Source organism: Rosa rugosa, chromosome 3 (genome assembly GCF_958449725.1).
Source record: "Rosa rugosa chromosome 3, drRosRugo1.1, whole genome shotgun sequence".
Classification (NCBI taxonomy): domain Eukaryota; kingdom Viridiplantae; phylum Streptophyta; class Magnoliopsida; order Rosales; family Rosaceae; genus Rosa; species Rosa rugosa.
The window spans coordinates 58,512,925-58,526,493 of NC_084822.1; the positions used below are offsets into that span (position 1 = coordinate 58,512,925).

At 38.3% G+C, this 13,569-nt stretch overlaps 2 protein-coding genes across 4 annotated transcripts; both read right to left on the reverse strand.

The window, feature by feature from the left end:
* Positions 1–758: 758 nt before the first annotated feature.
* LOC133735938 (uncharacterized) lies at positions 759–4,173 on the reverse strand. 2 transcript variants are annotated; one of them, XM_062163380.1, is made up of 3 exons: positions 3,561–4,173; positions 1,431–3,319; positions 759–1,083 (listed from the first exon to the last, which is right to left on the reverse strand). In XM_062163380.1, exons 1-2 carry the CDS (start codon positions 3,914–3,916, stop codon positions 1,438–1,440), a joined length of 2,238 nt encoding a protein of 745 aa, XP_062019364.1. In that variant the 5' UTR covers positions 3,917–4,173; the 3' UTR covers positions 759–1,083; positions 1,431–1,437. The 2 variants fall into 2 exon arrangements, with proteins under 2 accessions (XP_062019364.1, XP_062019365.1); XM_062163381.1 differs by having other exon boundaries at positions 759–1,092.
* Positions 4,174–5,185: 1,012 nt separating this feature from the next.
* Positions 5,186–13,518, reverse strand: LOC133736535 (protein arginine N-methyltransferase 1.5). 2 transcript variants are annotated; one of them, XM_062164058.1, is made up of 23 exons: positions 13,289–13,516; positions 11,030–11,147; positions 10,400–10,509; positions 10,144–10,233; positions 9,987–10,052; positions 9,806–9,885; positions 9,639–9,714; positions 9,442–9,528; positions 8,968–9,052; positions 8,542–8,633; positions 8,386–8,421; positions 8,218–8,286; positions 8,058–8,126; positions 7,901–7,954; positions 7,712–7,786; positions 7,448–7,540; positions 7,251–7,354; positions 7,076–7,124; positions 6,900–6,986; positions 6,682–6,787; positions 6,027–6,114; positions 5,686–5,779; positions 5,186–5,607 (listed from the first exon to the last, which is right to left on the reverse strand). In XM_062164058.1, exons 1-23 carry the CDS (start codon positions 13,424–13,426, stop codon positions 5,524–5,526), a joined length of 1,950 nt encoding a protein of 649 aa, XP_062020042.1. In that variant the 5' UTR covers positions 13,427–13,516; the 3' UTR covers positions 5,186–5,523. The 2 variants fall into 2 exon arrangements, with proteins under 2 accessions (XP_062020042.1, XP_062020043.1); XM_062164059.1 differs by lacking the exons at positions 5,186–5,607; positions 5,686–5,779 and having other exon boundaries at positions 6,092–6,221; positions 13,289–13,518.
* Between the last annotated feature and the right edge of the window lie 51 nt (positions 13,519–13,569).

Below are 13,569 nucleotides of genomic sequence, written 5' to 3' on the forward strand. Positions count from 1 at the left end.
TATGAACTTCCTCTATTTTGACAATTTCGATTCTAATTCTAGAGCAATTTCGTGCTGATAACGTGTTTAAGGACTAAGATAGAGAGAGTAATGTTGCAGAGAGAATGGAGATTCAAGTGTGTTTATTCATCTCATTCAATGAGGTATTTATAGGAATACAATTGAGGTGTGAAATGCTTAAAGAAATGATACAACTTGGATGACAGCTCCATTTCTAGCTTTCTCATGTGGCATTGTGGCTGTGATGATAGAGATAACCATGCTTGTTCCCATTTGGCATAAAGCTCATCATACAAGTCACTATACCTATCTTTACACTTAAGCATCTCTCTATATACTCAAGTATATATATCCTATACATGAAATAGACATATAAACTATGACAACAATAATCATGTATACTACAACAACAATGACTCATCCTCGCAGGCTACGTCAGAATAGAGTCATGCAAGGCTAGAGTAAAACAACTTAAATGTAGCTACCCTATGATGAAGCTATATAGCTATATATCATTTATATCTCAAGCTATATATACCCTAGCACAACTCCCCGACTCCAAAGCTCTATAAATGACATGAACTCTATAATTTAAACTATACCCTAGAATCTTCATAAAATTATGTTAGTTGAGATTTTGTACGTACCAACACATTCTAGGTTCCAACGTAAATTTTTCAATTTTCCTCATGATCTGTTTAATATCCAAGTAGGCTCAACTTTCTGCGACTTTCAATCACTTCAGGAATTTCCAGACAGAAGATAATTCTCCTCGGCAATCTAACAAACAAAACAAACTAATACATAATCTCCAGCGTCTGTGATTCATCAATTACTCATACAAATTATAGTTATCAACGCATTCCAGGCCTAGATCAGATGGCCGAAAAAAATATTAAAAGACCACCTCACACAATGTGATTTTAAACTGTAGTACATGATCTCGTACAGACCCAAGATACACAGTAGAATTCAATATGCCAACGATACAGTCATCCACAACTCCATCTCTGTCACCAGGGGCACAAAGTGCAGCTCTCAACAGTACACGATTTGATTCAGTTACAAAAGCTTTGAGGTAACCTGAAACAACTTCAAGCAAATGAATGTTATATTGTGATAATAAAACATTTAGTTCAGAAATAAATGAGCAGCAAAGGATCGAACATTGATACAAGGAAAAGAAGACTCGGGGCTGACATTCTTAGACTACAAATGCAACCGATAATAACATGACCGCACACATTTCTATTGAATAAAAGTTGTTTTGGATGTTTGAATGGGAACCTAAAATATTTGTAATAGTTTGCTGATATGATGCACCTAGTGCAATGAAGTTTGCATGTGATCCCTCAAAGCGTACACATAAAAATCAAAAGCCTTCCAACAAACAGTGAATGTTAAGATAGACAGAGGATAGTACAACATACCATAGAATCAGTCACGATGCCTGGACCGACCGTCATTGTGCTTGACATTCTCATACCTTCTTCTCTCACTTGATCTGGAATCCTGTCTATCTCTCTCAATCTCCTTATTTCCCTGTTGTTCCTCCAGTTTTCCATGTCTTCTGTTTCTACGCTCCCCTTCATCTTCTCCATGCCTTCTAGACTTATGCTCCTCTTCATTATGTCTGTCAGTTTCATGCCTTCTCCTCTCACTTGATCTGGACTCATCGTATTTTGCTCTCTTGTAATCCATATGTCTATCCCTCTCAATATCCTCATTTGCCCCTTCTTCCTCCCTAGTACCACGCTTTCTATTTCCAAGCTCCCGTAATAGATCCATATGTCTATCCCTCTCAATATCCTCATTTGCCCCTTCTTCCTCCCTAGTACCACGCTTTCTATTTCCAAGCTCCCGTAATAGACCTTCCCTGGGCCTTCTATAATCATGATCCTCTTCATCTCTTTCATTCTTCCTTCCTCTTTGCATTTCACCCTTGTTGTGCCTTCCACGTCCTCCATCACCCTCTTCAACCCTTCCAGGTTTCCTCCCAATATTAGTATCATCACCATTAGTATCATTCCTGCCACTTCTTCTACTCTTTTCTGTCATTGCACCTCTACTTTTTCTGGATCTTTCATAGTCAGAATCACTATCATACAATTTTCTGCTTTTTCCATTGTCGGCTTTCTCCACATTAAAATCAAAATCATCTTGATCTACCCTGCGGCTGACCTGCTGATTCCTTTGCTGCTCAACTTGGCTACTTTTCCTTTCCATTCTGCTGTCAAAATCAGACTCATCCCCAGAGTCATGCCTTTTGTTTGGTTTCACATGTTGTTTGCCCTTTTCAGTTCTGCTCTTTGGCAGTTCTTCAGGATAACCAGAATCATCATCTGAATCATGCCTCCTACGAGGTTGTTGGAATTTCTTGACTTCCTTTGTGGATCTATCCTCGGCATCTTCACTGGCAGCAGAATCATCAGTATCATCGTTTCTGCTTTTACTATGCTTCTTTACAACCTTCCTCTTCTTGTCAACATCATCTTCAGAATCATCTTCATCTGAATCATGCCTCCTATGAGGTTGTTTGGATTTCTTGACTTCCTTTGTGGATCTATCCTCGGCATCTTCACTGGAAGCAGAATCATCAGTATCATCGTTTCTAGTCTTACTATGCTTCATCACAACCTTCCTCTTCTTGTCAACATCATCTTCAGAATCATCTTCATCTGAATCATGCCTCCTACGAGGTTGTTTGGATTTCTTAATTTCCTTCCTGGATCTGACCTCCGCATCATCACTGGTATCAGAATCATCAGTGTTATTGTTTCGGCTTTTACTATGCTTCTTTACAACCTTCCGCTTCTTGTCAACATCAACTTCAGAATCATCTTCTTCTGAATCGTACCTCTTCTGCCGTTTTTTGTATTTCTCAACTTCCTTTTTCGATGTATCAACTTCAGAATCATCTTCTTCACTGCTGCTACTTCTACTCCGACGCTTTTTCTTTTTATCAGGTTTCAGAGGGCTACCACTGCTATCTGTATCGGAAGAATCATCCTTATGCCTTCTCTTCCTACTTTCTTTCTTTTTGTTCCTCCTAGATTCTTTAACCCTCTTTTTCTTATCTTTCTCGACCTTGTGCTGATCCTCCACAGATTTCTTCCACCCAGATTCTCTGTCCAAAAACGAATGCTCTTTCCTCTCATAATGCCTGCTATCATCATTCTTCGGACTAATGATTAGTCCATCCTCGATCTCCTCAGTATTTGTTTCTGTAGCTTCAGGTTTTAGTTTCAAAGCATCTCTTAAGTTGTCCATCTGCTTCTGCTTCCTCGCAGCAATTTGGTGGGTCTGTGTATCTGAAACCCTGGTTGAAGTAAAAACAAACCAGCGATGATAAGGGTCACTATCAACAAATCTACCCCTATATATCATATTATCAAGCAAGGTGCAACAAAACCTTACATGAATAAGAACAGAGACTGCCATGATTTAAATTACTTTTAAGCATTAAACTATACGAAAACAGATTAATCAAGAACAAAGGCACTAGAATAGCTAAACTAGTTTAGAGAAGATTAATGAGGAGGAGGAGAGTGAGAAATTACTTGTTATCTCCAAGAACAAAGGCAGTGGGTCCACCCATGTCCTCGGAGGCGGCGGCGGCTTCGAGAGTGCTCCTGGCCTGGGCGAGCTTGTCAGCAATCTCAGCGTCGGTGAAACCCTGATCGGTGAGCTTGTCCTCGAGGACGACAAGCTTGAGCTCAATCTGGCGCTTGCGATCATGCTCAAGGATGTCTCTGTTGGGCTTCTTGGAGACGCCGGCCATGCCCTGGTCGCCCTCGAAGCCTCTGGAGTTCTCGGCGACCTTGCCAGTCTTGGATTTGATGAAGAACTTGTTCGTCTGGATATAGCCATTGGTTCCGGACCCTCTCGGAGTCTGTAACCCTATTCCGTTGTACATATTATAATCACCTACACTATCCAAATCGCAATCGAAATCTCAATACCACAACAATCGCCGAAACCCTAGATGGAAAATTACCAGACCTAGACCTAGACCTAGATCGAGAGAGGAAAACTAAAGAACGAGAGGAAGGAAAAAAAAAACGAGAGGGATTTGGATCTCTCTCTCTTTTCGTATGAGAGGCGGAAGAGGAAAAGATCTAAAACCCTTAGGAGATTTGGATTTGCTTTTGTCGCACTCCCAAAGTCCCAATGGCCTCTACGTAATATTACCAGCCTACATCCATATATATATATACCTGAGAAAAATCCTATATCAGTCCGGCTACACTAAGGACGTCCTTACCTAGCCTTAGGTACGGATTTCCGGTTTTCACCCACTTTCCGATCACATTTTCACATCTTAACCGTTCAGTTTTTAGGTTCTAATGTATAGATCACCTCTGCAAATTTTCAGCCAATTTGGTGATCGTTAAGGCATCAAAAACTGCAATTTACCATTATAAATACGAACGGTTCCGGTTCGACAGATTTAGTCCGTTCGTGTAAATTGCAGTTTTGGACGCCTTAACGATCACCAATTTGGCTGAAATTTTGCAGAGGTGATCTATACATTAGGACCTAAAAACTGAACGGTTAAGATGTGAAAATGTGATCGACAAGTGGGTGAAAACACAAAATCCGTACCTAAACCTTAGGTAAGGACATCCTTACCTGAGAAAAATCCTATATATATATATATATATACATCTCTCTCCCCTGTAGGATCTTTTTTTTTTTTTTTTTTTTTTGAAATGAGGATATTATTGTTCTTTATAAAAGAAACCGTCACATAATAGTTTATGATTTGTTTAGTGTATCTATAAAATTACAAGAGGAATAAAGTCACTAGCTCAGACATTTCAAAACAAGGTCATTCTCCTCCATATTTTCTCCTCTTGCAAGAAGAACCATTTCTCTAACTATGTGCTTACCAAACCATTGGAAACTAAGCACTCTTTTCCGAGCCTAAAATTAGTGAAACAAACAAGGCCATGTAGATATGTGTGTGTGGAACAAGAACGAGCTGTAGTAAAATAGAGGCAAGAACTCTGATTTCCGAACAAGATGCTTATGTTATTCATGATTTCGGCTGCCAACTCTGAAAAATTACATGCGTTTGTGATGCCTATTGTGTTTGTGTAAGACACTATTGGTCTTGTAAGTTGTAACGGTGGGTGTGAAATATGAGTCTCATAATGGGCATCACCGTTGCATTTGGTGAAGGCATAGGACAATAATTTGCTAACAAAGGTCCAATTTTCCACCATACTACATGAAATATATTTATGGATACAAGCAACAATGGTCAAAATCATAGTCAACATACTATGGTACAAACTATTGGATATATATTATGAATACAAAGGTATAGCACTTCGGGTGCAAGCTTTCGCCAGCTTTGGGGACTCCCACCCAAACTCACTCGCCACCAAGAATTCTGGTGGGGTATATATTTATCTATTAGTTTCCATCTCTGGGCAGATCAAGCAAAACTTCGCTCACTTGGCATGGATAACAGCCTTTGCGCCGTCTTCATCCTCCTCGCAAATAATTCAGACTTGCCTAAAGGCCAACCCAGTAAGAACGACCATTGCTGTTGTGAATGGATGAACTGCTGGGTGATGCCACACCCCATTCGTACCAGACCTGAATCACATTACATAGGATCACATTAAAAACTCATTACTCATCAAAAAACATCAAACTCAGACACAGTTTAATCACCTTGGTAGGACTACAACAACGCCAAAAATGCACTTCGAGAGAAGAACCAGGACGCAGACAAATTGGTGTCCTTAATGGAAAAAATATGGGAAACCTGAGAAACACAACATAGAGGGTCATCAATGCAATGATTTGAAGAAGGAAAGTCGTCCATTCCAGATTCATCGTGATGACAACCAAGCATATAGAACATAGCCACTGATAGAATACAACAACACTGACCTAGGGAGAAAGAGGTGAAATAATTTCCACTGAATTCTTAAAAGTAGATGACTGATTCTAATAACGGAAAAGAAAAAGGCAAGCACAGAAGATAGCAAGCTTCAAGCCCAAGAAAATACCAGCTAAACATGTTTGGTGTTGATGTTGATGGCTCAATGCCAAGATGAACTTCTTTGTACAGTATGGAATCAAAGTAGCCAGCAAATCCTAAAAGCCACAGGAAAAAAGTCAGCAAGATATCTTGATATATCAAATTCTATCAATGACATGATGAACTTCTTTGTACAGTATGGAATCAAAGTAGCCAGCAAATCCTAAAAGCCACAGGAAAAAAGTCAGCAAGATATCTTGATATATCAAATTCTATCAATGACATGAGCATCAGTAACTCTATCCAAGCACATACAGATTCAGATGGTTCATTGGTCTACTTGAAAGAACATAATTAGTTGCAATCATAAAGGTGTGCAGTAGGGTAAAACCATCACATTAGAATTGTTGTACGTTTTTTGCTCTCTTTCCATCATTCGTTTGATCCTCCTAGATGGTAAATGATGTTGTCATTATAATTCTCTTATTATATTTTTTCTTTAGGCTATAACTGATATGACATCATACAGAGACGAAGATGAAATTGATAGCAAACAATTGGCCCTTCAGTGTTAATTTGATTTTAACATGATTCATGAAAATATTAAATTACATCACACAAGTCGTTCAGATGTCAGCCACACACAATCAGAGAATTTAGCCACACTAACAAGCAACACATACCATGAACCATAGCAGACCCAGTATCACCAGGTATTTCAAACTTTAACTTCGTGTAGCGGCTATTGCTTTTGTCAACTGATCGGTTTGGATGAGTGAACGTGAACACCTATTTATTGGAAACAATATCAGATAATAAGAACCCTAGACAAGGGTCAAACGGAACACAAACAAGTGAATTAAAACTAATATCAAAAAATGAGCCGTGTGGAAAAACTCACAGGTTGAGGAGGAGCCAGTCTTGCAATGTTGTGCAATTTAACAACATAAGCAGTTTCAAAGTGTGCAACATCTTTATGCGCCTTAACCTGCAAGAAGCAAAAATCACGACTATGAAGTCCACAAAAGTCCGAATCAGACAAACTAAGACATGTTGGAGAAAAAGATGTGAGCATACATCATTGTAAAGTTTTGAAGCAGTCACCGGATGGATGAAACTCGTATACCTGAAAAGAGGTATATCAGATTTTCAGATAACCAGAGTTGTGAAGAAATCTGAATAATCTAACAAACTATTGAGCAGCTCCGAAGTGGGCAACACTTCAAGAGAAAGAAATCAAAAGTTTACATACGATGAAGGTATTGAGATTCCATCTTCTTTCAGAAATTTCTGGGCTCCATCAAGACACTCAGGAGACAGCTCATTATCACCAAAAGAACCCAATAATTCACTAACCTGATGCAATTGAAGGCAATATTAGTATCACAACAAATAAGTCAAAAAAAAAAAAAACACAAAAAATGACCAACCATAAGAATACTGGCTTACCAAAATGTCAGCTTTCTCAGGAGCATCCCAATGACGCATGTCGCTTGAAATTATGGAAACAATGTTTTCCCAGCCCTCTAGTTTAACCAAGCTCTGTTCCAACAAAAACACAACAATATATGAAATGTTGCACTGGCACAGAGAAAGTCTACTTCAAACACTTGCCCCCCATATAATAATAGCAGCAAGATGGCTTGCTCTACCAGGAATATTAACTTGCAAGTTATCAAAGTTCAAGTTGCAATTGGGAGAACTTAAACTCACATGAAGTGTAACTACTGCATTTGGATTTTTTTCCACAGCGTAGACTTTAAGCCTGCGCCCAGTTTCTTCAGCTGCCTATACATGAACAGAAGAAATAGAAATGTTAAAATTATCCCCTCCATGTAGAATCCAGTCTGCATATAAAGAAAATATTCCAAAAACAGGTATGTAAGAGACTGAGGGTGGCACCTGCAGTGACGCCCTAACTAGTGGTCCACGCCCTGCTCCAACAACCATTAATACCTTGCCACAAATGGAAAATTCACATAAGCAATGCCACAACCTTCATATCTATGAAATTTAATAAATAACCATGAAACCAAATTAGTACAAGTAAGCAGCTTACAGTGGTTACTGTAGAAGACTTTTCATCTGGAACCCTGTCCTGTAAAGCTTTAGCAATTGCCCTTTGGTACTAACAGAAACAAAATAACATGTTACATAAAGCTCTTCAAGAGGATACAAAATAATTAAAACGATTATTACATCATTTAATTAACCAGTACCTGAATGTATTTTGTTGTATCCTTTTCAAATGTCTCATAAGTCTGAGCCTCTAGATTATCCATAAGTGGCTGCATTAGAATATCGAATTAAATCACTAGATACAATTTTAAGAATGAAATCACTAATGGAAAAATAATACAAGAGAGCAGTAGGCAAAGAAAGAAAACCTGTAAAGGTGACTGCAAGAAATCCCTGTAACCAAGCTGGCATAAGATATTGAAAGAGTCAAACAAAGATAATAGCTGGGGGAAAATGTACATTCCATATACATGCGCACAAATACACACATACAAATGCATACAGAGAGAGAGAGAGAGAGAGACCTCAAACCGTTCTTGCTCAGGAAGAGGATCCATCCTTTGGTAAAGAAAGCCAACATAATCCAAATAAGGTCTCAAGGGATGTTTCTGTACACCTGAATGCCAAGAATTCTTTAGAAAAGGAAATATGAAAAAAATGGAACTGAACATCTATGCTTTTTTTTTTTTTGGACGAATGAACATATATGCTTAAGTTAATAAAGCTTTCATTTATGAAAACATTTTATAACAATTCTGAAAATTTCTTTTCTGAAAATGCTAATGATAATAATTAACAGGCAATCAGAAGCACTTCTGAAAAAATTGGTGTCAATATAGAGGCTTTAGCTTTTCTGGCTCATCCAGTCAATTTACTTTTTCAAGGAAATAGTATATGCTTCAATAACAGTATTCAGGATGATGCATTTGTAAGCTGAATATAAGTCTTACCATCAACATTGTTTTCATTATTATTTGCAGCTATGTCTGAATTCATCTTGGTAAGACAGTGTACAGATTGTCCTGATAGAACTATCTGAAAATTTTCCATGACAAAGATTAGTAAGGTGACAATAAGATTAAAAGCACTGATAAAATTAAAAATAATCGGGTCACATTTAGTTGGGTAAATAATAGACAATGGCCAAGGAACCAATTAAAGGAAAGAAAATCAGGTCATATGGCTTTGATATATTCACTCAAACAAATACTTTTGCCTCAAAACCATTATGCAAACAGGTAGGACCCATCCAATTTCATTCTACCATGGTCACCAATGACACATTCTAATTTATCGTACTAAGATAAATCACTCAAGACATTTTCCTTCAAGGTCTAAAGTACAGGGTTGTGAGGTGATTTATACTGCAACTGCAGGGAAAGAGAAGAAACCGTAAATACCGATGACAACTTATTCACAAATACCTGTATAGAATGATTGAAAAACCCAGACACTAGCTTTTGGTGACGCTTTGACAGGCATGGATAACCTCGTGGATTTGTTAGAAAGGACTGGAAAATCAACAAGAACATTGTTACAAAATTGGGTAACCATTGAACCACCAAGCAGCAAGTAGCCTGTGCTGTTCATGAAAAACCAACAGTCTAAAGCATATGATTACATCAGTACAGAATATGGCTGCTCGGACGGACTCCCCAAACCAACGTCCAAGTGAATTTGCAGAAGGTAGTGAACTCCTAATGAATACAAAAAAATTATCAAACTTTGGAAACCATTAATGATCACAATTTAGTCGAAATATATGAGGATGGTCAATGTGGAACTTACGAAACATCAAGGACAACTGATAATTGACTGTGATGTTCACACAGCAGACGAAATGAATTCCAAGTCTCCCAAGAATCATCCTGTGGGAAAAACAAAACACATACCATGTTTACCATCTGAAATGCCAAACAGCAGCAGCAGCAACAACAACAACAACAACAACAACAACAAGGGAACTCACCAAATCATCAGAGTTAACAGAAACCATGTAATTATCAGTCTTGACCAAAGGAATCCGAAGCCACAACTAAATAACAGGAAATGTGATTAACAACAAATTCGAGAAATAGAAAACACAGGTGTAAAATTATAAACAGGTTATGACAACCAACACTCACCTGCATACTTTGTAGACCCTGTAATATCTGATTTACACACCTAGCATAGTTAGCACAGGTCTTTCCCTTCGGAGAGGGAAGAAGACATGCCTGCACCAAGCAATACATGACAATTAAAATGTCAGCACAGAACATAGATTCAGTAATCAATTTCAAGACTAATTTGGCATAGAAAAGTACACACAGGAAACATTACAACGTGTCTTGTTTAAGCAAAGCAAAAATTTTGACGAAAAACTGCTCAGATTATACAGACCTGCAGGGACAAATGAGATGCCCATGCTATCTCCTGCTTCAAGGTAATTTCTGAATCGCTTCGGAGGATCTCGTCTTCTGAATCCAAGTCAATCCAGGAGCTAATTTTTCCTGAAAAAATTTCAAGAATCCACAATCCACTATGAGGAGGCAAGGTATTAGTATGCAAGGCAAAGTACGGTTAAAAGTTAAGGGAACAAAAGCCAGAAGGACAATTAATTAACAGATTCTCTTTTCGTGCAAAAAAAAACAAGTAAAATCGATAAAAAAAAAATTGGCTTAAAACAGCCAAGAAATCATTCAGCATAGTGCAGATAAATCCCACAAAAATTATCCAGAAAAGGTAGACTTAGACAGACAATAAACCAGAAATTGGATAGCAGAAGCCAAGAAATTGTGCAGGAAATTCCGAAATGTCACACAGAAAAAAGAAAAGGAAAAAAAAAAAACACGCACACAAAAAAGTTAGACATAAACAGCTTCCATTAGCCAGTAGTCTATCACACGAGAATTAACACATAAAACAAAGTGAGACAGTCACAATCAATTCTAAAGGACATTTAAACAAAACGAACACATAAAAACAACAAACTTTGAGAATGCAACAGTAAAAATCTGTAAAAGTTCTTACCCACGACATGACTGCTCCATTGGGCAGGGCTCAAAACCAAGTCTGACCCAGCAAATGGAAGAACACTAGATGCACCACCATTCTTTTGCATTAAGCTTGGCCGATAAGCAGGATCCATCTATAAAATGAAATTAAACAGGAGTCACTACCCCTTGCCGGATTCAGATGACAAATGGAGAAAGAATATAGAATGAAGGAACATAAACAGGCAAAGACCTTAGAGACGCAAACACAAACTGGATATGGGTCAGAATATTAAAAATGAGGCATTTAATGAATAAAGCACCAATGCATGGCAGGGAAAATGGTCGGAGCAGATTATTTGAATATTTTCAAAAATATGAACTTAAGAGCTTATGAGAGGAGCCGATTGGGGATAGTCTAGCAATTTTTCTCTTGAAGTGGTAACAAATTGAACCTGTTTACCACCCAACTAGGAGTAGAAGTATTGACAATGTAGTTAATAGCCTAAAGGTGAAACCAGATATATGCTTCACTATTAAAGGTTACCAACAAAATGTTATTTTGGGTGAGCTTACTGACCATCCACACAAAACAACAGCCATCACTGACCATGTGTAATTGGCTAATTAGCCACCAGGAGCGAGCAAAATTTTTTGTTTCATCTGACTTAGCATCTTTATCTATAAAAGAAATTGAATAAATAAACCTGTTGACCTCAAAGAACTCAGAGCTCACAAGGATAAAAGAAGTACAAGGGTACCAAAAATTGAACAATGTAGTTAATGACCTAAAGGCAAAGCCAAAGTTATGCTTCGCTAGTAAAGGCCACCAACAAAGCGTCACTTTTGGTGAGCTTACTGACCATTCACACAAAACAACAGCCATCTGGCTATATGTGACTGGCTAATTAGCTACCGGAAGGAAAAAAATGCACAATGGTCCACGAAAAAAGTAGAGGCCACACCATAAATACATAAAAAGAAAACTATACATGTATAATCCATATTTTTGGAATAATGTATAATCACCAACGGTATAGAAAAAAATTTGGAAACAACTATGCAAGTCATACCAAAAATTATTACAGGTTCAGGGTACAATCTATTATTAATTTTTTAGTAGAAAATGATATCAATGTAGTTAGTAGCTGTAGAGTGAAGCTGCATAGTAGAGCAGCTGCAACAGACTGCCTCTAATTCAGCATTTTTATAGGTGAGCTTACTGACCATTCACACAAATAGAGCAGCTTTGCAGCTAGTATGTGACTGGCTAATTAGCCACCATAAAAGCATTAGAAAATGCTTAATAGTCCATGCAGTAAGTGGGGGAGACGCCATACATGCATGAATTACTACAAACAAAGTTACAAAATCAATGCAAAATCTTAAATACCAGACATATATTTAGAAGGAACAATGCAAGCCATGACCCCAAATAATTGATAAAACATTAAACATATACTATTTAATTCAATCATTTCCAATTATCTTTTGAGTAGATATTCCCATGAATGTAGTTAGTGGCTGTAGAGTGAAGCCGCATAGTAGGGCAGCTGCACCGGACCGCCTCTAACGCAGCGTTGTTATAGGTGAGCTTATTGACCATTCACATAAAAGAGCAGCTTCGCAGCCAGTATGTGTCTGGCTAGTTAGTCACCATACAAGCAAAATGTTATCAACACACAACATGAGCTAGAAAAGGACACCACAAAAGCTTAAATTGCTGCAGAAAAAAATCAATGCATAACCATCAACCCTGTCTAGACCAAATTTTAGAAACAACCATCCAAGTCATAACTAAACACTAATTAACTCGTGAACATGAATGTAGTTAGTGGCTGTAGAGTGAAAGCGCATAGTAGAGCAGCTGCACCGGACCGCCTCTAACGCAACATTGTTCTAGGTGAGCTTATTGACCAATCACATAACAAGAGCAGCTTTTCAGCCAGTATGCGACTGGCTTGTTACTCACCATACAAGCATCAAAAGTTAAACATTACCAAAAATCCACCATTTCTAACAACTAGCACTCAATGAGGAAAACCTAATATTCAAATCAAATCCTAATTGACTCAATGACATGAATGTAGTTAGTGGCTGTAGAATGAGAGCTCATAGTAAAAGCAGCCGCACCGGACCGCCTCTAACAACTTATTATTCTAGGTGAGCTTATTGACCATTCACATAATAAACAGAGCTGTTTTGCAGCCAAAATACGTGACTGGCTAGTTAGTCACCATCAAGCAGCATCAGAAGGAAAATGAAATCGGAAAAGGAATGGAAGAAGATTACGAACCAGAGTAGCGACGACGAAGTCGAAGGAGCCATGGGTGAGATTGAAGGCGAGGACGTTGGGCATGTCATCGCTGAACTCCGTCACCACGCCGCAGTAGCGAGACTCGCTCTTGTCACCTGGTCTTTCCCCAAGAGGCATTTTTGGTACTACTGCTCTACTTCCCTAAACCCTAAGAGAGAGAGAGGGACTGAGAACTAGAAAGGGTTTAGGAGAGGTTTTGATTGGAGGAGGCTGCGGAGCTTTAAGGACTAGGGTTTTGGATGCAACGCAATTTTGACGGG

Excerpts from the sequence above, each read along its gene's own strand:
- LOC133736535 (XM_062164058.1), bottom strand. The coding sequence starts at position 13,426 with ATGCCTCTTGGGGAAAGACCAGGTGACAAGAGCGAGTCTCGCTACTGC. Across the intron at positions 9,053-9,441 it reads TTTTCAATCATTCTATACAG|ATAGTTCTATCAGGACAATC; the intron begins GTATTTGTGAAT and ends GAAAATTTTCAG. Across the intron at positions 6,788-6,899 it reads GACTGGCTCCTCCTCAACCT|GTGTTCACGTTCACTCATCC; the intron begins GTGAGTTTTTCC and ends TCCAATAAATAG.
- LOC133735938 (XM_062163380.1), bottom strand. The coding sequence starts at position 3,916 with ATGTACAACGGAATAGGGTTACAGACTCCGAGAGGGTCCGGAACCAAT. Across the intron at positions 3,320-3,560 it reads TTTGTTCTTGGAGATAACAA|GGTTTCAGATACACAGACCC; the intron begins GTAATTTCTCAC and ends TACTTCAACCAG.